The 23,091-nt window shown below is 43.9% G+C and overlaps 1 protein-coding gene across 5 annotated transcripts in view; it reads left to right on the forward strand.

The window, feature by feature from the left end:
* osbpl8 (oxysterol binding protein-like 8) overlaps nucleotides 1–23,091 on the forward strand; it is a 333,976-nt gene that overhangs the window by 61,604 nt on the left and 249,281 nt on the right. For all 5 annotated transcript variants that reach the window (XM_080191450.1, XM_080191448.1, XM_080191451.1 and 2 more), the window contains exon 3: nucleotides 624–727. In XM_080191450.1, the coding sequence (XP_080047576.1) occupies nucleotides 624–727 (104 nt within the window). The remainder of the gene's footprint in view (nucleotides 1–623; nucleotides 728–23,091) is intronic.

Raw genomic sequence — 23,091 nt, forward strand, 5'->3', positions numbered from 1 at the left:
ATGTGTCTAATTTCATCGTTCAATTGACGTTGGATCGATTTGACGTGACAGTTAGAGGAATGCTGCAGTTTATTAATTTAAATTATTTGAGGACTGTGGATTTTGTTCTAGTAAAAGTCCTAAAATTTTGGTCTTCTGTATTAGCATAATTTTTGGTCATTTTCTGGTCATTTTAATGGATTGGCTAGGAGGATATCAGAAAGATCCTGTTTTACTGCTGAATCCACAATATGAAGTGCTGGAAATGCACAACAGTTCTGTCATCTGAAAAGAGATGAGATAGTTTAACACCGTTATAACCCAATAAAAGGGATTGCTTCTTTTCTAGTTCCCAGTGCTAACGAGAGACCTATATCTAAGCTTAAAATCCATCTCTCTTTACAGATGGACAAGCCCAATATATGTGTACAGCATCTGGCTTGATTTGATTTCCAACATTTGTAATTTTTTCCCTTTTTAATTGGCTTGTAGAGTCTCCACAGTAAGTGTGAATTTGCTGTCAGTTAACTGCTTTCTCTGATAAATTTATGGTTCAGAAGTGATAAATTTCCACCTGCTGGTGGTGGGCATTGTTAATGTCATGGTTGGTTTTATTTTCGTGACAGCTTCTTTTCTGTTAATAGGTATTCAGGGCCATAGGCTGGGAAAACACCATCAGGATGAAGCAAGAGGGCCGCTGTGCAATGTGGAAATTGTCGGAGCAGAAGGAGAAAACGAAAAAACTCTGGTAACACTTTATTTTTAGATATTAATATGAAGTTTTACATTAGAATACTTTTTGTACAGTGTGTGCAGGAGAGTTTCCTGACACAATATGTGGATAAGCTGACAAGAGGTGGGGTCACATTGGACTTGGTACTGGGTAATGAACCTGGCCAAGTGTTAGCTTTGTTTGTGGGAGAGCACTTTGGAGATAGTGACCACAATCCAGTGTCCTTCATTATTGCAATAGAACATAGAACATTACAGCGCAGAACAGGCCCTTTGGCCCACGATGTTGCGCCGACCAATTAAAAAGCAATGACCCTCTAACCTAAACCAATCCCTTTCCGTCCATAAACTATCCACGGATCTCTTAAACGCCCCCAAACTAGGCGCATTTACAACTGCAGCAGGCAGGGTATTCCAATCCCTCACCACCCTCTGGGTAAAGAACCTACCCCTGACATCCGTCCTATAACTACCACCCCTTAATTTAAAGCTATGCCCCCTCGTGCTAGCTTTCTCCATCCGAGGAAAAAGGCTATCACTGTCCACCCTATCTAAACCTCTAATCATCTTATATGTTTCAATAAGATCCCCTCTTAGCCGCCTTCTTTCTAACAAAAACAACCTCAAATCCCTCAGTCTCTCCTCATAGGACCTCCCCTCCATACCAGGCAACATCCTGGTAAACCTCCTCTGCACCCCCTCCAAAGCCTCCACATCCTTCCTATAATGTGGGGACCAAAACTGCACACAATACTCCAAGTACAGCCGCACCAGAGTTGTGTACAGTTGCAACATGACGCTGCGGCTCTTAAATTCATTCCCCCTACCAATAAACGCCAAGACACCGTATGCCTTCCTAACAACCTTATCTACTTGATTCCCAACTTTCAGGGATCTATGTACACATACACCTAGATCCCTCTGTTCATCCACACTATTCAGAGTCCTACCATTAGCCCTATACTCTACACATCTGTTATTCCTGCCAATGTGAATTACCTCACACTTTTCCGCATTAAACTCCATCTGCCACCTCTTGGCCCAGCTCTGCAACTTGTCCAAGTCTCTCTGTAAACTATGACACCCTTCCTCACTATCTACCACACCTCCAACTTTGGTGTCGTCAGCAAATTTACTAATCTACCCAACTATACCCTCATCCAGATCATTTATAAAAATTACAAACAGCAGTGGCCCCAAAACAGATCCCTGAGGTACACCAGTTGTAACTGAACTCCATGACGAATACTTACCATCAACCACCACCCTCTGTCTCCTATCTGCTGGCCAATTCCTGATCCAATTACCTAAATCACCCTCAATCCCATACATCTGCATTTTCTGCAGAAGCCTTCCATGGTGAACCTTTTCAAACGCCTTACTAAAGTCCATATATACCACGTCAACTGCCTTACCCCCATCCACCAAATGGAGAGGGATAGGGTCACATGGCAGGGCAAGGTTTATAATTGGGGCAGGGGTAATTATGATGCAATTAGGCAAGAATTAGGGAGCATAAAATGGGAGCAGAAACTGTCAGTTATGGGTACAAACGAAAAATGGAGCTTTTTCAAGGAACAAATAGTGCGTGACCTTGAGAGGTACCTCCCTGGCAGGCAGGGAGGAAATGGCCGAGTGAAGGAACCATGGTTCACAAAGGAGGTTGAATGTCTTGTCAAGAGGGAAAAGGAAGCGTATGTAAAGATGAAAAAACAAGGTTCAGTTGGGTTGCTTGAGTGTTACAAGGTAGCTAGGGATGAGTTAAAGAAAGAACTTAGGAGAGCTAGGAGAGGGCATGAGAAGTCCTTGGCGGGTCGGATAAAGGAAAACCCCAAGGCTTTTTACTCTTATGTGAGAAATAAAAGAATGACCAGGGTGAGGTTAGGGCCAGTCAAGGATAGTAGTGGGAACTTGTGCATGGAGTCAGAAGAGATAGGTGAGGCGTTGAATGAATACTTTTCTTCAGTGTTCACTGAGGAGAAGGGCCATGTTTTTGAGGATGAGTGCATGATACTGGCTGATAGGATGGAGGAGGTAGGTGTTCTGAGGAAAAAGTTTTAGTAATTTTGAAAAACCTGAAGGTGGACAAGTCCCCTGGGCCTGATGGGATACATCCTAGGATACTTTTGGGAGGCAAGGGATGAGATTGCGGAGCCTTTAGCTTTGATCTTTGAGTCCTCACTGGCCACGTGGATAGTCATGATGTGGAGGTGCTGGCGTTGGACTGGGGTAAACACAGTAAGAAGTCTGATAACACCAGGTTTAAGTCCAACCAATTTATTTGATAGTAAACTCACAAGCTTTCGGGGTTTGCCCCTTCGTCAGGTGAATGGAGAGTTCAGGCCTCAGACAGAGCATATCAGTTTACAGATTATTGATTCTAATCAGTAATCTGTAAACTGTCTGTGCTGTTACATGCTCTGTTGGTTGGACTTAAATTGATTGGATTTAAACCTGGTGTTGTCAGACTTCTAATGGGGATAGTGCCAGAGGACTGAAGAGTGGCGAATGTTGTTCCTCTCTTCAAGAAAGGAAATAGCAATGACCCTGGTAATTATAGGCCAGTTCATCTTTCTTCAGTGGTCGGTAAGTTAATGGAAAGGGTCCTGAGAGATAGGATTGATGACCATTTGGAAAGATGCAGCTTAATCTGGGATACTCAGCACGGTTTCGTGAGGGGTAAGTCCTGCCACACAAATTTGATTGAATTCTTTGAGGAGGTAACTAAGTGCGTGGACAAAGGTAGAGCAGTTGATGTCGTATACGTGGATTTTAGTAAGGCGTTTGATAAGGTTCCCCATGGTAGGCTGATGAAGAAGATGAGGTGTGGGATAGAAGGAAATTTGGTCTATTGGATAAGTAACTGGCTGTATCATAGAAGGTGGTGGTGGAGGAAAAATTTTCAGACAGTTACCAGAGGTATACCACATGGATCAGTCCTCTGCTTTTTGTGATATTTATCAATGACTTGGAAGAGGGGGCTGAAGGGTGGGTTAGTAAGTTTGCTGATGACACCAAGATTGGTGGAGTAGTGGATGAGGTGGAGGGCTCTCGTAGGCTGCAAAGAGACATTGATAGGATGCAGATGAAAAATGGCAGATGGACTTTAATCCTGATAAGTGCGAGGTGATCCATGTTGGTAGGACAAACTTGAATGTGGAGGAACAGAGATCTTGGGGTTCATATCCACAGATCTCTGAAGGTTGCCACTCAAGTGGATAGAGCTGTGAAGAAGGCTTATAGCGTGTTAGCGTTTATTAACAGGGGATTTGAGTTTAAAAGCCGTGGGGTTATGCTGCAACGGTACCGGTCATTGGTGAGACCACATTTGGAATATTGTGTTCAGTTCTGGTCACCTCATTATAAAAAGGATGTGGAAGCATTGGAGAGAGTGCAGAGGAGATTTACCTGGACGCTGCCTGGTTTGGAGGGTAGGTCTTATGAGGAAAGGTTGATGGAGCTGGGGTATTTCTCTTTGGAGCGGAGGAAGATGAGAGGTGACTTAATAGAGGTTTATAAGATGATGAGAGGGATTGATAGAGTGGACGTGCAGAGACTATTTCCTTGGGTAGATGTAGCTGTTACTAGGGGGCATAACTATAAGGTTCATGGTGGGAGATATAGGAGGGATGACCGAGGTAGATTCTTCACTCAGCGAGTGGTTGGGGTGTGGGATGCACTGCCTGCTGTGATAGTTGAGTCGGATACTTTAGGAACTTTCAAGCGGTTATTGGATAAGCACATGGAGCACACCAGAATGATAGGGAGTGGGATAGGTTGATCTTGGGATTGGGCATAGCTTGGCACAACCTTGAGTGCTGTGGTGTAATGTTCTTTATTCTAGAATTAAGTGTCTTCCAGGGATCTTCCAGCCATAGTGCTAGTACAGTATAAAAATTATTTTGTATTGATTTTGCAAATCTAAAATATTTTAAGTTGCGGGGGGTGGTGGTGTAGTGGTATTTTCACGAGTTTAGTAATCCAGAGACCCAGGGCAAGCTGTGGACACTGGGGTTCAAATCCCATAATGCAGATAGTGAAATTTAAACTAAATAGAAAACCAAGCCTGCTTTTCTGGAATGATTGACAAGTCTTAAATTAAATTGGGACTGATAAAATTGATTTCAAGGAATTGGAAGGCAATGAGACTGGAAAATGTGATAACAGAGTGGCCTAGGAGAGTGTGATGAAGATGTGACCTGGGTCAGGGTGATAAAGGAGCAGCCTAGGAGAAGCTGATAAATTAGTGGCCTTGGAGAGAGCACAGCAAAACTGGACCGAGTGATAAAGGAATGGCCTGGGAGTGTGATACCAGAGCAGCCTGGGATTTTCAGACCATCAGTAGTAAGGTTTTGGAATCTTTAATGGGAGAAACATCCACAAGTACTTGGTGAGGCTTGAGTTAGTTAAGGAGCCAACATAGATTTGTAAAAGCCAGGTTGTACTTATCTAATTAAATTTTTTGACAAAGAGAAAGTTGATGAAAGGAATGCGGTGAATTTTATCTGCATGGATTTTAAGGAAGTGTTTACTACCACACAAAAGGCTAGTTAATGGAGGGCCATTGTGCAATTTTCAAAAAATTTGTTCAAAGAGAGAAAGCAGTGGGTCATTGCAGATGGTTCTTTTTTGGACTCCAAGGTGGTCGTTCGTGATGTTTTCCGAGGTTCAGTGCCAGGATCACTTTTTTGACTTGGATATTGGAATACGAAAGCAAATTTCAAAATTTGATACTGATACCAAACTTGAAGAAGTGGTAACCACTGATGATGATGCAAATTGTCGCAGGACATAGATAAGCTGGGAGAATAGGCAGACAGTTGGCAGATGAAATTTTAATCTAGAGAAGTGTGAGTGATGCATTTTGACTGAAGGGATAGGGAGAGGCAGTCAGGAGAACTCAAATCCAAATATAGAAGAGAAACTGAGTTACCCTGGAAGGTGGAGTGCAGATAGTGGGCGGCACGGTAGCACAGTGGTTAGCACTGCTGCTTCACAGCTCCAGGAACCTGGGTTCGATTCCCGGTTCGGGTCAGTGTCTGTGTGGAGTTTACACATTCTCCCTGTGTCTGTGTGGGTTTCCTCCGGGTACTCCTGTTTCCTCCCACAGTCCAAAGACGTGCGGGTTAGGTTGATTGGGCCATGCTAAGAAATTGCCCCTTAGTGTCCTGAGATGTGTAGGTTAGAGGGATAAGTGGGTATAATATGTAGGGTTATGGGGGTAGGGCCTGGGTGGGATTGTGTTCGGTGCAGACTCAATGGGTCGAATGGGCCTCTTTCTGCACTGTAGGGTTCTATGATTCTATGAGAAAGACATGTTAAGGCACAAATGAATATAGCAAGGCCAGATGATATTTCACATTTGTCTTTACCAATGGGAATGAGGAAGCAGCCATGGAACTTGAGGAGAGAGATTGTGAGGCTCTAGAGAAAATTATCAAAGGGAGTGACAAGGTATTGGAGGTATTGGCAAGCTTAAAAGTGGACGAATCTCGAGGTCCGGATGAATTGTGTCCCAGGCTGTTGTGGGAGGCGAGGGAGGAAATTGCAGGGACTCTGACACAAATTTTTAATTCCTCCTTGATCATCGAAGAGGTGCCAGAGGACTGGAGAACAGCCAAAGTGGTCCCACTATTTAAGAGAGATTGTAGAGACAAGCCAGGGAATTACAGACCAGTGAGTCTCACTCCTGTGGTTGGGAAATTGCTGGAGAAGATTGTAAAGGAGAGAATCGCTATCTCCATTTGGAGCGGCATTGTTTGATCAGGGATAGTCAGCATGGTTTGGTCAAAGGGAGGTCATGTCTAACAAATTTGATTGAATTCTTTATGCACGTAACCAAGTGTGTGGATGAGGGGAGTGCAGTTAATGTAGTTTACATGGATTGCAGCAAAGCCTTTGACAAAGTCCACCTGGGAGACTTATTAAGAAGGCAAATGCACATGGGATACAGGGTGATCTGATGAGGTGGATTCATAATTGGCTCAGCAGTAGGAGACAGAGGGTGGTGACAGGCCATTGCTTTAGCGACTGGAGGACATTGACCAGTGGCGTACCACACGGACCTGTGCTGAGCCCCCTATTGTTCATCATTTACATAAATAACATCGATGACTATGTGGGGGGTAGGATTAGTAAGTTTGCCGATGCCACAAAGATTGGCCGGGTGGTTAACAGTGAGGCTGTGTCTTGGGTTACAGGAAGACATAGATGAGATGGTCAAATGGGCAGATAAGTGGCAGATGGAACTTAACCCTGAAAAGTGTGAGGTGATGCACTTTGGAAGGAGTAACTTGACAAAGAAGTATTCTGTGAAAGGTTTGACACTGGGATATTCGGAAGAACAAAGGGACCGTGGCGTGTTTGGCCGTAAATCTCTGAAGGCAAAAAAGGCATATGGCACACTCGCCTTTATTAATCGGAGTAGGTTACCAAAGCAGAGAGGTCATGATGGAGTTGTATAGAACTTTGGTGAGGTCACAGCTGGAGCACTGTGTGCAGTCCTGGGCATCACATTTTAGGAAGGAGGCGAACGCGCTGGAGGGGATGCAGAGGAGATTCACCAGGATACCGCTTGGGATGGAGCGTTTAAATAATGAAGAGAGATGGGGTAGGCTTGGGTTGGTGTTGTCAGACTTCCTACTTTGTTTTTGTTGGAGCAGAGAAGACTGAGGGGTGACCTGATTCAGGTGCTCAAGGTGCTGAGGGGCATGATCGGGAGCAGCTGTTCCCCTTAGTTGAAGGGTCAGTTATGAGGGAACACAGGTTCAAAGTGAGGGGTGGGAGTTTTAGCGGGGATGTTAGGAAAAATCTTTTTACTCAGAGGGTAGTGACAGTCTGGAATGTGCTGCCTGGGGGGTTGGTGGAGGCAGGATGCCTTACATACTTTAAAAAGTACTTGGATGAGTACTTAGCACATCATAACATTCAGGGCTATGGACCAAGTGCTGCCAAATGAGATTAGGTGGGCAGATCAGCGCCTTTCATGCCTCGGTGCAGACTCAGTGGGCCGAAGAGCCTCTTCTGTACTAAAGGATTCTGTGTCGTGTATTTCAATGCAAGGAGCATCATGGGTAAGGCAGATGAATTGAGGGCATTGATTAACACATGGTTGTTTAAGATTATTGCTATCACATAGACATGGTTCAGAGAAGAGCAGGACTGGCAGTTGAATATTCTGGAGTATAGAATCTTCAGGTGAGACAGGTGAAGAAGAGGAGGTGGTTTTGCATTATTGATGAAGGAAACAATTAGTGCAGTGGGGAGGAATGATACCTTAGGCTCCTGAATTGAGAGCACGTGTGGAATGTAAGAACGAAAAGGGGCAATCGTGTTGCTGAGAGAGTGCTGTCGGCCCCCAAAAAGTCAGGGACAGACAGAAGAGCAGATAGAACCATAGAAAATTATAGCACAGAAACAGGCTTTTTGGCCCTTCTTGGCTGTGTCAAACCATTTTTCTGCTTAGTCTCACTGATCTGCACCTGGACCATATCCCTCCACACCCCTCTCATTCATGTACAAATATCCCGACAAATCTCAAAAGGGTCATTATAGGAGGGTTTCAACTTACCAATATTAATTGCAAAAGGAACAGTGTGAATAGCTTAGAGCGGGGCAAATTCTTAAAATGCTTCCGGGAGAACTTTTAAAACCAGCCAGTGGAGGTGATTCTGGATCTAATTTTAAGGAATGAAGCAAGGCAGGTGTTATATGTGTCAATGGGGGAGCATTTCGGTGACAGTAACTCAGTAAGATTTAAGGTAGTTATGGAAAAGGACAAAGGTGGACCAGAAACAGAGGTCATGAATTGGGAGAAGGTTGATTTTAATAGGATAAGACAGGCATCAAAGCAGTGGGAGTCTTTGAAAAAGAAAAGACAGAGGAGGGCCAACACGTCCCCGTAAAGGTAAAGGATAGGACCAATGATCAGAGAGCCCTTGATTATAACGGATATACACCATTGGATAAGGAAAGGAAGGAAGGCTTTTGGCAAATACAGAGGGCTCAAAACAGTGGATGCCTTGGAGAAGGATAGAAAGCGCAAGGGGGTGTACTTAAGAAGTAAATTATAAAAGCAAAGATGGGGCAAGAAAAAACACTGGCTGGCAAAATAAAAGAAAATCCCAAGGTGTTTTATAAATATAGAAAGAGCAAGAGAGTAACCAGGGAAAGAGTCGGGCCCAGGAATCAAAGTGGCAACGTGTGTGTGGACCCAAGAGATTTAGACGAGATTTTAAATGAGTATTTTGCATCTGTGTTCATTATGGGGAAGGATGATATTGGTATAGCCATCAGAGAAGGAACTGTGATATAATTGAACAGATTAACACTGAGATGGAGGAGGTGTCAGCAGTTTTAGTGGATTTAAAAGTGGATAAGTCCCCAGGTCCAGATGAGATACGTTCACTTTAGTGCAGAAGGAGGCCATTCGGCCCAAGAAATCTGCACAACTCTCCGAACATCTTACCCAGGTCGAACCCCTTCACTATCTCCTTAACCCCATACGTTTATCTCGCTAATCCCTCTAATTTACACTTTCTTGGACACTAGGGGGCAATATGAAGGAAGGACTAAATGTGCTCCCACAAATGATACACAGTTGCTGGGTGGTAGGAAGGATCAAGTGCATGTGTGTGAAGCTGGTTATTGAGTCAAAATGCAGATTTTGCTTTATAGACTGTTTAAGGAAACGGTCTAAGTATTTATGGCCAACAAAATACAGAATTTGAGTCCCCCCCAGGTTGTACGCCATGCCATGAAGCTGGTCAGATGGGATATGTGCAGCATTTAATAATTGACAACATGGTTGTAATGAACAAAAGTACTGATTTATCTTGTCGAAAAATAGAACCTGACTTTGTGATACATTCTTCCTTTGCCCTTTCCTGTTGTGCACTTGCGGTAAGCTTATATAGGGGTTTTGAAGACTGGCTAACGGCAGGGCTCTCTGCAATTTAATGAGCACTGTTTTTGATATTTATTAGAATCATAGAATCCCAAAGTGCATAAGGAGGCCATTCAGCCCATCGAGTCTGCACCGACCACAATCCCACCCAGGCCCGATTCCTGTAACCTCACATATTTACACTGCTAATCCCCGACACTAGGATCAATTTTGGCACGGCCAATCAACCTAACCTGCACATCTTTGGACTGTGGAAGTAAACCGGAGCACCCAGAGGAAGCACAGACGCAGGGAGAATATGCAAACTCCACACAATGACCCAAGGCCGGAATTGAACCTGAGTGCCTGTTTCCGTGGGGCATCAGTGCTGACCACTGTGCTGCCTAATTGTTTGCAGAATGTTAGTACCAGCAGTTTTGGAGCTGTTTATCAAGTTGCTTTTCGTGTGACTTGATCTCCTTATTCTTCACTTTCCTATTTGTGATCTGTGTCATCAAGTGTTTTTCTTTTTCTGAAATTATTTCATGTTTCCTCTGTAGACATTTGTTGTTACACTCGTGAAACTGTAATCTTAGAAACCAGCTCAGTTGTCGCTCAAAGTCTCTTTTGTTACCATTTAATTTGCAGCTTTGATTTTCCCTGTAATTTGTCTGAAGTTGATTTCTCAGTGTCGGTTTAGATCTTAAGGGCGTGTGCCTCTTTGAGGGAAGTTTGAATCAACACCGAGTCAGCTGCAGTGTTCTCATTCCCCTCGTGATCTGTTGGGATCAGTTCCACCAGAATCTTGACTAAAAATTGGGAGTAGGAATTGAGAATTATACGGAGAAGGAAAAGAAGTGCTTGGAAAATTCAAAACAAACTATTGGTAAAGGTTAAAGTAAAATCAGTTATTTTTAGCAAATCTCACGACTGGAGGAAATGGCTTCTCACTTCACTGTGGAAAGTATGTGTCATCATTTAACTACTAATCCATTTGTATAACTGTTAAGCAGACATGCCGTTTGATGTGCAAATATGCTTTGACTTTGAGCTGACACACATTGTTTATTTCTGTGGGTGTCAAGCCAAGTGCTCTTGTGATGGCAGTTGCTGTGAACAAGTTGCAAATTTGCATAACTGGTAACCATGCCATACAGCCATCTCGTACTTCAATAAAAATATGAATTTCAAAGTGTGTTTTTCAAGCTTTATTTCAACTTGTAACCGATTAAAGGAAGTGGGAGTGACTCTTAATTTCCTGCAAATTTCTATGATAATGGCAGCTTCAGTATCATAGGCACTGTTTGGAAGAAATGTTCTGTCTTAATGAATGTTGATACGTGTACTGTCCTTGGTAATGTGCTGATCTTAATGGAGGCAGACTGAGGGCCCGGGAACTGCAGAACACCCTCAACCTGCGTAACTGTGTGCCAATCTGAGAAATAACGGCACACAGTAATTTTTGAGGCATGTATGTAGTTTTAAGGTTTGAAATGTTACGACTGTAATTTGTATAGAACTGTAAAAAGTTTTAATTCTGCACTGTTTGCAATTCAAAGACATTTAGATTTGCAATGGTTTATTTGAGATTTTTATGAATAAAGTATATTTTTGGAAAAAAAACTTTGAATCCCCTGATCCCCTAGTCAAATGCATGCACCATACAGAGATTCTAATTTTACAGTGCTTGCTGTACATAAGAATTTGAGCAAATCTTTCAGGCTCTTGGGCCTTTTTATGCCTCAATTAGATCATTGCCGCAATGTATCTCAACTCCAATTACCTTCTGTTATCTGTCCAAGGAGCTCTCAACCACAGTGCCTCGATCTCCACTGAGGATGGGGAAAGAGGCAGGTCTTGAATCCATCCTGGCCAGAATGGGGATCAAACGCTGTGCTGAGAACACTAACCTGACCTGCACTAGTGTCCGGCCAACCCTACCGCCCCCCCAACCCCCAACCCCCCACCCCAGGAAGTCTGAGTTGCTGCGGTAACATACACATTGACATACCTGTTGAAGCCTCGAGTGAAGGTGATGGTAGAGGCTCCATTTCTTTCCATCATATGGGGGACGGGTGACCTATGGCTGACCTGATTCTTAATGTGTTTGTTGGGAGGTTTTACAAGTTGATAACCTATTGGCTGTATTATGAACACATCTTCCTTGGCCATGGATCGGGCCTTGTACCTGGAGCTTCTGGTTCAGAGTCAGAGACACCACCCACTGTGTCACGAATCCTCCATTGCTTAATACTCTTAATTAAAAATGTACCACTTCTATTTCCGAAAATTTAATTGTTTTAAAATTTATGTACATTTGAGGAAGAATGTTCCAGTTCTCGCACCTTGTTCTGTGGAAAAATATATCCAGGATTGGATAATTAATGCCTCAATTAGATTACAATTCAACCGTCTGAAGGAAATATAAACCAGTGTTCGTAAGGTAATCCTTTAGCCCCAGTATCATGCTGCTGAATCTGCACTCTTCCCTACATAAGGCAAATTTATGAATGCTAGACTGGTGCCTAGAACTGAATGCAGTATTCCAGGTAGGGTCCGAAAGACCTGGTGAAACCAAAACACCAATTCTTCCCTTGTGAATTACAGCCCCCACTGGATAAATGTCAATACTTTTTGGATTGTTTTTTCATCTATGCACTAACTTTCAGCAATTTATGTACAGAACATCCAAATCTCGTTCCCTCCACACCTCCTAATAACTAAGAAAATAATTAGATTTTTCTTTCTTGGCTCTCACTTCCCAACATTGAACTCCTGCCATAGTTTTTCCACTCACTCAATGAGGGAGGCAGTGGTGTTGTGATATTGTCACCGGACTAGCAATCCAGAAACCCAGGGTAATGCGCTAGGAATCTGGGTTTGAATCCCACCATAGCAGATGGTGAAATTTGAATTCAATCAAATATCTGCTGTTATTGCTGCTGTTAATCATATCCAGGACTGTACCAAACAAACAAAGAACAAACCATGTTGATTCTGATAATTAGTGAAGTGGGAGGGTCTGAGGGATTCTTTCTGCTGGACTGGCCAGTCTCATGACTTTCCTTCCAATGGGCTGATGCTCTTTGAACCTGGGACAGCATATTTCCGCTGGTAACAGCATTAGAGGATACATGGGAAGCTAATTGTGAACATCATAGAACATAGAACATAGAACATTACAGCGCAGAACAGGCCCTTCGGCCCACGATGTTGCGCCGACCAGTTACAAAAACAATGACCCACTAGCCTATACCAATCCCTTTTCGTCCATAAACCTATCCAGAGATCTCTTAAACGCCCCCAAACTAGACGCATTTACAACCGCAGCAGGCAGGGCATTCCAATCCCTCACCACCCGCTGGGTAAAGAACCTACCCCTGACATCCGTCCTGTAGCTACCCCCCCTTAATTTAAAGCCATGCCCCCTCGTGCTAGCTTTCTCCATCCGAGGAAAAAGGCTATCACTATCCACCCTATCTAAACCTCTAATCATCTTATATGTTTCAATAAGATCCCCTCTTAACCGCCTTCTTTCCAACGAAAACAACCCTAAATCCCTCAGTCTCTCCTCATAGGACCTCCCCACCATACCAGGCAACATCCTAGTAAACCTCCTCTGCACCCTCTCCAACGCCTCCACATCCTTCTTGTAATGCAGGGACCAGAACTGCACACAGTACTCCAAGTGCGGCCGCACTAGAGTAGTGTACAGTTGCAACATTACACTGCGACTCCTAAATTCAATCCCCCTACCAATAAACGCCAAGACACCGTACGCCTTCTTAACAACCTTATCTACTTGATTCCCAACTTTCAGGGATCTATGTACACACACACCTAGATCCCTCTGTTCATCCACACTATTCAAAGTCCTCCCGTTAGCCCTATACTCGACACATCTGTTGCTCCTACCAAAGTGAATTACCTCACACTTCTCCGCATTAAATTCCATCCGCCACCTCTCGGCCCAGCTCTGCAACCTATCTAAGTCTCCCTGCAGACTATGACACCCTTCCTCACAATCTACCACACCTCCAATTTTGGTGTCATCAGCAAATTTACTAATCCACCCAACTATACCCTCATCCAGATCATTAATAAAAATTACAAACAACAGTGGCCCCAAAACAGATCCCTGAGGCACACCACTCGTAACTGTACTCCATGATGAATATTTACCATCCACCACCACCCTCTGTCTCCTATCTGATAGCCAATTCCTGATCCAACTTCCTAGATTACCCACAATCCCATACATCTGCATTTTCTGCAGAAGCCTACCATGGTGAACCTTATCGAACGCCTTACTAAAATCCATGTATACCACGTCAACTGCCTTGCCCCCATCCACCTCTTTGGTCACCTTCTCAAAAAACTCAATAAGGTTAGTAAGGCACGACCTACCCGCTACAAAACCATGCTGACTATTTCTAATCAATTCATTACACTCCAAATAACTATAAATCCTATCCCTAATAATTTTTTCTAAAACCTTGCCCACAACAGAAGTAAGACTCACCGGTCTATAATTCCCGGCAAAGTCTCTGTTCCCCTTCTTAAACAATGGGACAACATTCGCTATCCTCCAATCCTCTGGGACTACACCAGAGACCAATGACGACCTGAAGATCTGAGCCAGAGGCTCTGCAATCACCTCTCTAGCCTCCCAGAGAATCCTAGGGTAGATCCCATCCGGACCAGGGGACTTATCTATTTTCAGCCCCTCAAGAATTTCCAGCACATCCCCTTTATCAACCGTAATACTGTCTATTTTACACCCCTGCAACCCAATGTCCTCCTCAGCTATATTCATGTCCCCCTGCGTGAACACCGAAGAGAAATATTGGTTCAATACTTCTCCAATCTCCTCCGGTTCCACACACAACTTCCCCCTGCTGTCTGTAACTGGCCCTAATCTTGCCCTGACCAACCTTCTGTTCTTGACATACCTATAGAACGCCTTAGGATTCTCCTTAATCCTATCAGCCAAAGTCTTCTCATGTCCTCTTTTAGCCCTTCTCAACTCACTCTTCAACTCCCTCCTAGCCAATCTAAAGCTTTCTAGTGCACTATCTGAGCCCTCCAATCTCATCCGAACATAAGCCTCCTTTTTCTTTTTAACCATCGACTCAACTCTTTTAGTGCACCACGGTTCCCTAGATCTACCAAATCCACCATGCCTGACAGGGACATACCTATCAAGGACTCGCAGTAGCTGCTCCTTGAAAAAACTCCACATTTCAGACGTTCCCAGTCCCTGTAATCCCCTAATCCAATCCATGCTTCCTAATTCACTCCTGATAGCCTCATAATCGCCCTTACCCCAGCTAAAATTGCTGACCCGAGGTTCATGCCTATCTCTTCCCATCACTAAGGTGAACGTAACCGAATTGTGGTCACTATCACCAAAATGCACACCAACTTCCAAGTCTAGCACCTGGTCTGGCTCATTTCCCAGCACCAAATCCAATATAGCCTCACCTCTAGTTGGCCTGTCTACATACTGAGACAAAAAACCTTCCTGCACGCTTTGTACAAACACTGACCCCTCTAGCGAGCTAGAACTATAGCAACTCCAATCAATATTCGTAAAGTTAAAGTCCCCCATAACAATTACCCTATTACTTTCACTCCTAACCAGGATTGTCTCCGCAATCCTTTCCTCAACCTCTCTAGAACTTTTAGGAGGTCTATAAAAGACTCCCAACAGGGTGACCTCTCCTCTCCTATTTCTAATCTCCGCCCATACTACCTCAACTGACAAGTCCTCATCAAACTTTCTCTCCGACACTGTGATACATCGGTGCTGGAGAAATGCTACGTCTTAAATGCTATTAGCTTTTCAACAGTCACTTTCCTTCAAAGTACACAGCAGATTAGTGTGGGTTCGAATACCAATTTCTGAATGGTGTTGTCATCATGTATTTTCTCTGACTTTTATTTCTGATGAACATGTTAATATATTAATAGAAAATAGTATTTTGTAATATATTGCTTCTGATCTTTAGTATACCAATCACCTTTATGTGTAGATTTTCTATGTTCACTAGTAATTGCTGCATTGGTTTAAGTTTATGTATCTCTTGTACTTTTAGTTATTTGTCTTTAAGTATCTTGCTTCAGGCATCAGCAGTCACTGAAAAATTACACATTACACCTCAAATGTACGGTATGCTGGCACAGTGGTTAGCCCTGCTGCCTCTCAGCATCAGGGATCTGGGTTTGATTGTTGGCTTGGGTCACTGTCTATGTGGAGTTTGCACGTTCTCCATGTGTCTGCATGGGTTTCCTCCAGGTGATCTGGTTTCCTCCCAAAGATGTATGGGTTAGGTGCATTGACCATGCTAAATTGCCCCTTAGCGTCAGGGAGACTAGGTAGGGTAAATGCATGGAGTGTTGGGGATTGTGGTCAGTGCAGACACAATGGGTCAAATGGCCTCCTTCTACACTGTAGGATTCTCTGATTCTATCTGGAATTAAAAGTCTGATGATGATTATGAAACCATTGTCGCCGAAACCTATCTTGTTCATGAATGTCTTTTGGAAAGGAAATCTCACTGTCCTTACCTGGTCTGTGACTCCAGACTCACAGCAAACCGGTTGACTTTCAAATGCCCTCTGAAATGGAGGGCAGTTAGAGACGGGCAATAAATGCTGGACCAGCCAGAGACTTCCTTATCCTGTAAAAATGATTTTAAAAAAAGCTACCTGCCCTTCGTAACATACTCTAACCTTAATTTCCTACTGCCACAACTTAGTTAACCTCCTAACGTACAAGCAATTCTGCAAACCTGCATGTACAAGTCTGTTACTACTCAAATTTACTGGAGCTCTATGAGGATGTGTCTAGGGCGGTGGATAGAGGAGAGCCGGTGGATGTGGTCTTTCTTGATTTTCAGAAGGCATTTGACAAGGTACCTCACAAGAGGTTATTGCAGAAGGTCAGGGGGCATGGAGTTGGGGGTAGGGTGTTAGCGTGGATAGAGGACTGGTTGTCAAATAGGCAGAGAGTGGATGTCAATGGGTGCTATTCGGATTGGCGGTTGGTGACTAGTGGAGTGCCTCAGGGGTCGGTGCTGGGACCTCAGCTATTTACCATTTATATAGATGATCTGGAGGAGGGAACCGAGTGTATGGTGTCGAAATTTGCTGATGACACCAAGATTGGTGGAACGACAAATTGTGCGGAGGGTGTGGAGAGTCTGCAGAAGGATCTAGATAGGCTGGGCGAATGGGCCAGGAACTGGCAAATGGAATTTAATGTTGGCAAGTGCGAAGTGGTCCACTTTGGTAGGAATAATGGTAGGAAGGATCATTACTTACGTGGAGAAAAACTGCAGCAGGCGACGGTGCAGAGGGACCTCGGGGTCCTTGTGCATGAGTCGCAAAAACCCAGCTTGCAGGTGCAGCAGGTGGTCAGGAAGGCGAATGGGATGCTGGCCTTCATAGCGAGGGGGATTGAATATAAAAGTAGGGAGGTCTTGCTGCAGCTGTATAGGGCATTGGTGAGGCCGCAGCTGGAGTACTGTGTGCAGTTTTGGGCGCCGTACTTAACGCAAGGATATTTTGGCCTTGGAGGGAGTGCAGAGGAGGTTTACTAGGCTGATGCCGGAGTTGAGGGGGTTGAGCTATGGGGAGAGGCTGAATAAACTAGGCTTGTACTCGTTAGAGTTTAGAAGAATGAGGGGAGATCTCATTGAGACGTATAAGATGATGAATGGGATGGATAGGATAGAGGTGGAGAGACTCTTCCCACTCAGAAAGGACAGTAGGACTAGGGGGCACAGCCTCAAGATAAAGGGGGGGCGGTTTAGAACGGAGTTGAGGAAGAACTTCTTCACTCAAAGGGTGGTGAATCTCTGGAATTCTCTGCCCGTTGAAGTGGTGGAGGCTACCTCGCTAAATATTTTTAAGACGCGGGTTGATGGGTTTTTGATGAGAGGGGATTAAGGGTTATGGGGAGAGGGCGGGAATGTGGAACTGAGCCACAACAGATCAGCCATGATCTTTATTGAATGGCGGGGCAGGCTCGAAGGGCCAGATGGCCTACTCCTGCTCCTATTTCTTATGTTCTTATGTATAGTGAAAAAGTAAGATTCACTGTAAATCTCTGGGGAATATTTCTTCAGGTTGTGTGTGGGCATATGTATGGCAGATGCAATGTACTGTGGATAAATGTGAGGTTATGCACTTTGGTAGCAATAATAGGAAGATTATTACAAGACAGTTACTTGAATGGGTGTAAATTGAGAGAGGTGGATACTCAGTGAGACCTTGGTGTCCTCATGCATCAGTCGCTGAAAGTAAGCACGCAGGTACAGCAGGCAGTAAAGAAGGCAAATGGTATGTTGACCTTCATAGTGACAGATTTGAGTATAGGGATGTTTTGCTGCAGTTCTATAGGGCGTTGATGAGGCCATACCTAGAATATTCTGTGCAGGTTTGGTGCCCTTACCTGAGGAAGGATGTCCTTGCTATAGAGGGAGTACAGTGGAGTTTACCAAGCTGATTCCTGGGATGGTAGGTCTAAGTTGTTAGGATTAAGTTCTATCCACTGGAGTTCAGAAGAGTGAGAGGGGATCTCATAGAAACTTAAAAGAAGATGGTGAATGTGTGGAATTCACTACCGCAGAATGTAGTTGAGGCCAAAATGTTGTCTAATTTCAAGAAGAAATTAAATATAACTCTTTGGCTAAATGAATCAAGGAATATAGGGGGTCGGGGTGAACAGGATATTGAATTTAATAATCAGACATGATCATAATGAATGACAGAGCAGTCTTGAAGGGCCAAATGGCCTACTCCTTCTGATTTCCATGTTTACCCTTTGTTCTTATCTTCTTCTGTCTTCTATCTTCAATTACCAATGCAAATCACAAGGTTACCTCCAGTTCCATTTGTTTACATTTTTTCTACTTATCCCTTGTGCAGAACTTATCAAATGCCTAGATATATTGATGGGTCTCGCGTTATCTTGTTTCTCTCTTCCCTCCCTTGTTTAGTAATGGAAGCACATTTTCAAACCACAATTCCTAAATATAAGTGAAGTTTTTGCAATTTCCTCACTTCTTTTGATGTGCCAGGGTGGAAGCCGTAAAGTCTTCATGTTATTTATCTCAAGTCAGTTATTTTCTTCTTTTAAAAAATCCCTTATATTCAATGCATAATGTTCTTCCCATGAGCTAATCTTAGATTTTCTGACCAATGATAAATTGTTCTTTCTCCACATAAAATACTTAGAACAAGAAAATTGTAGACAGTGCAGAAGGGGTCTACTCAGCTCACTGAGCAGTTTACTTCATGCCATTCTCCTGCTTTTCCCCAAACCCTACTCATTCTGTTGAATCTGCCTCCACCACCTTCTCAGTCGGTGCATTCCCGATCTTAACCACGTGCTCACTCTTTCACCAAGTCTGTCATTTCTTTATTGTGTATTATAGTCTCATTATAATTTTAATAGACTGATAATCACAGTCTTTCCTTTAATAGAATGAGAATGATCACAGAAATTTTATACTGTTAAGGATATTCAACCCTTTTCATTCAGAAGTAAATTGTGGCAGTGCAGGAGCTTGCAAAAGTTGAGAGCAGGCAATATATATATACTGTTATACTGATGTCGTTGACAGTGATGAAAGATGGCCACTGAGGAACACCACTGCCTGGAGGTACCCCTCCAATCGCTCATCATTCTGATTTAGACATATATTGCTGTTCCTTCACTGCTTGGTCAAAATCCTAGAACTCCCTGTCTAACAGCACTGTGAGTGTACCTACTGCAGAAGGTCAGGGGACATGGAGTTGGGGGTAGGGTGTTAGCGTGGATAGAGGATTGGTTGTCAAATAGGAGGCAGAGAGTGGGGGTCAATGGGTGCTATTCGGATTGGCAGTTGGTGACTAGTGGAGTGCCCCAGCGGTCGGTGCTGGGGCCTCAGCTGTTTACCATTTGTATAGATGATCTGGAGGAGGGAACCGAGTGCAGGGTGTCGAAATTTGCTGATGACACCAAGATTGGGGGAAAGGCAAATTGTGCGGAGGGTGTGGAGAGTCGCAGAAGGATCTAGATAGGCTGGGCGAATGGGCCAGGAAATGGCAAATGGAATTTAATGTTGGCAAGTGTGAGGTGGTCCACTTTGGTAGGAAGAATGGTAGGAAGGACTATTACTTACGTGGCGAAAAACTGCAGCAGGCGACGGTGCAGAGGGACCTCGGGGTCCTTGTGCATGAGTCGCAAAAACCCAGCTTGCAGGTGCAGCAGGTGGTCAGGAAGGCGAATGGGATGCTGGCCTTCATAGCGAGGGGGATTGAATATAAAAGTAGGGAGGTCTTGCTGCAGCTGTATAGGGCATTGGTGAGGCCGCAGCTGGAGTACTGTGTGCAGTTTTGGGCGCCGCACCTGCGCAAGGATATTTTGGCCCTGGAAGGAGTGCAGAGGAGGTTTACTAGGCTGATACCGGAGTTGAGGGGATTGAGCTATGAGGAGAGGCTGAATAAACTAGGCTTGTACTCGTTAGAGTTTAGAAGAATGAGGGGAGATCTCATTGAGACGTATAAGATGATGAATGGGATGGATAGGATAGAGGTGGAGAGACTCTTCCCGCTCAAAAAAGACAGTAGGACTAGGGGGCACAGCCTCAAGATAAAGGGGAGGCGGTTTAGAACGGAGTTGAGGAGGAACTTCTTCACTCAAAGGGTGGTGAATCTCTGGAATTCTCTGCCCGTTGAAGTGGTGGAGGCTGCCTCGCTAAATATTTTTAAGAAGCGGGTTGATGGGTTCTTGATAAGAGAGGGGATTAAGGGTTATGGGGAGAGGGCGGGAAAGTGGAACTGAGCCATAACAGATCAGCCATGATCTTATTGAATGGCGGGGCAGGCTCGAAGGGCTAGATGGCCTACTCCTGCTCCTATTTCTTATGTTCTTATGTACTCAGCAGGGATTGCAGCAGTTGCGGAAGGATATTTTGGCCTTGGAGGGAGTGCAGAGGAGGTTCACTAGGCTGATACCAGAGATGAGGGGGTTGAACTATGAAGAGAGACTAAATAGACTAGGCCTGTACTTGGAGTTTAGAAGGATGAGGGGGGGATCTTATAGAGACGTATAAGATAATGAAGGGGATGGATAGGGTAGAGGTAGAGAGATTCTTCCTGCTTAGAAAGGACAGCAGGACTAGAGGGCACATCCTCAAGATAAGGAGGGGGGTGGGGAGCAGTTTAGATCAGAGTTGAGGAGGAACTTCTTCACTCAAAGGGTAGTGAATCTCTGGAATTCTCTGCCTGTTGAAGCGGTGGAGGCTACCTCACTAAATATATTTAAGACACGGGTAGATAGGTTTCTGATAGACAGGGGAATTAAGGGTTATGGGGAGAAAGCGGGAAAGTGGAACTGATCCACTTCAGATCAGCCATGATTTTATTGAATGGCGGGGCAGGCTCAAGGGGCTAGATGGCCTACTCCTGCTCCTATTTCTTATGTTCGGTTCGAGAAGCCAGTTCACCACCACCTTCTGAAGGACACCAAGGGATGTAAATAAATGTTCCCCTAGTCAGCAACACCCACATCCTATAAATGATTTTTAAAAAAATCTTACCAAGGTTGTTGTACATTCTGAGGTTGGTTGAGTACCAGATATTATACTAGTGAACGTTTTGTGGCTTATTTTGAACAATTTAAATTTGTTTCACTTACTTGAGGATCAATTGTGCTTTATCATTGACTCAGAAAAGCCAGTTTGGTTCCCAGTTTTACACTGTAGCCCCGAGAATTGCTGGGCAATGTGTTCCAGCTTGTTTCTCCATCCTCACTCCTCCTCCTGTAGCAGTGCTGGCTCTGTATAACCTTCCCAAAAAGCATTAATTTGCTGCACTTTTAACAGCCACCCAGAATTCCATTGCACTCCTAGCTTGGCTGCCTGAGAGTGTTCTCTTGCATTTGTGTGTGTGTTCTTTTATCCTCCCTCCCCTCATTGATCTGAGTATTTCAGTACTCAGCTGTAATTTTTCAGTGTTCTTTTGTATCTGCATTTGCCTCACCACATCCTGGAGAGCTTGTTAGCTACTTCCATCCCTTTTAGTGCTGTGGCACCATATTGCTGCTTTACCACAGGCTTTAGCTGAAGGTAAGATGTAAAACTCCAGGTAAGGAATATTGTGTGGCAAATGCACAGAGATGGGAAGCCTTAAGTAAGAATGGGAGTGGCATATTGCTCCTGAATTAGAAATAATAAAGTGTGAGATAATCCAAGTAAGAGAAATCAGAAGACACTGTAGGCATGAAGCAGGAAGAGAGGCTGATTTTATTCTTGTCTGAGCAAAGCCATGTGGTTTGGCTTTGACCTAGTTCTTAGTGCAGGTTTAAATGAAGTGGAGGAGCTTGGTATACAGTTACTCAGATCGTTAAAGATCACGGCGCAGGTAGATAAGGATTGTGTTGGATAGTTTTTGGCAGTGTGCCTCGAGTCATAGGTTAGAAAAACTTGAGGGTCATCTCCAATTTGTAAAATATTTCACACTGCATTTAGTTGTGTGCTGTTTTTGACAACCATTTATGACCTGTATAAAAACTATGCAGAAGATGAGGCGTCAATTCACTGGCACAAAAGCCAAATACTGCAGGTGTTTTGCAGGTAAACACAGAAAATGCAAGTAGTCATTGTTACTTGTAATTGCAAAATTAATACTGTGAAGCCTGGAGGATTTTGCTCCTCTTGTGAAAATAATGTGCAGTGATAGTTAGTCAAGTGTGGTAGAGAAGCAAAAAGATTTCAGTTTTAAAAATTGGAAGGAGAATAAGGAAGGGACAATATTCAGTCTTATTTTCAATTATGTTCATTTTGGTAAACATTTGATTTTTTATTGTCACATGTATTAGCATACAGTGAAAAGCATTGTTTCTTGCACACAGACAAAGCATGAGAAGGAGAGGGTGCAGGATGTAGTGTTACAGTCAAAGCTAGGGTATAGTGAAAGATCAACTTAATTTGAGGTAGGTCCATTCAAAAGTCTGACATCTGACAAATAGACCAATATTGTATAATTGCTCAGACATTGGAGTCGCTTTGTTATTGTCGTAGTGTTTTAGTGTCTGTAAACAAGATAAAAACTTAACAGACACTGGGAAAGGAGAATTTTAAGTTTTAAAGTTCATTTATTAGTGTCACAAGTAGATTTATATTAACATTGCAATGAAGATCCTGTAAAAATCTCCCAGTTGCCACACTCTGGCACCTGTTTGCATTCACTGAGGGAGAATTTAGCACGGCCAATGCACCTAACCAGCACATCTTTCACACTGTGGGAGGAAACCGGAGTACCTGGAGGAAACCCATGCAGACACGGAGGGGGGAACATGCAGATTCCACACAGGCAGTGACCCAAGCCGGGAATCGAACCCAGGGTGCTGGCGCTGTGAGGCAGCAGTGCTAAGCACTGGACTTACCTGGACTTGCCGGTGGTCCAAGAATGAATTTATTTTTGAATGGCTTGTTTCTTTTCAA

Source organism: Carcharhinus amblyrhynchos, chromosome 6 (genome assembly GCF_965287045.1).
Source record: "Carcharhinus amblyrhynchos chromosome 6, sCarAmb.v2.hapA, whole genome shotgun sequence".
Lineage (NCBI taxonomy): Eukaryota > Metazoa > Chordata > Chondrichthyes > Carcharhiniformes > Carcharhinidae > Carcharhinus > Carcharhinus amblyrhynchos.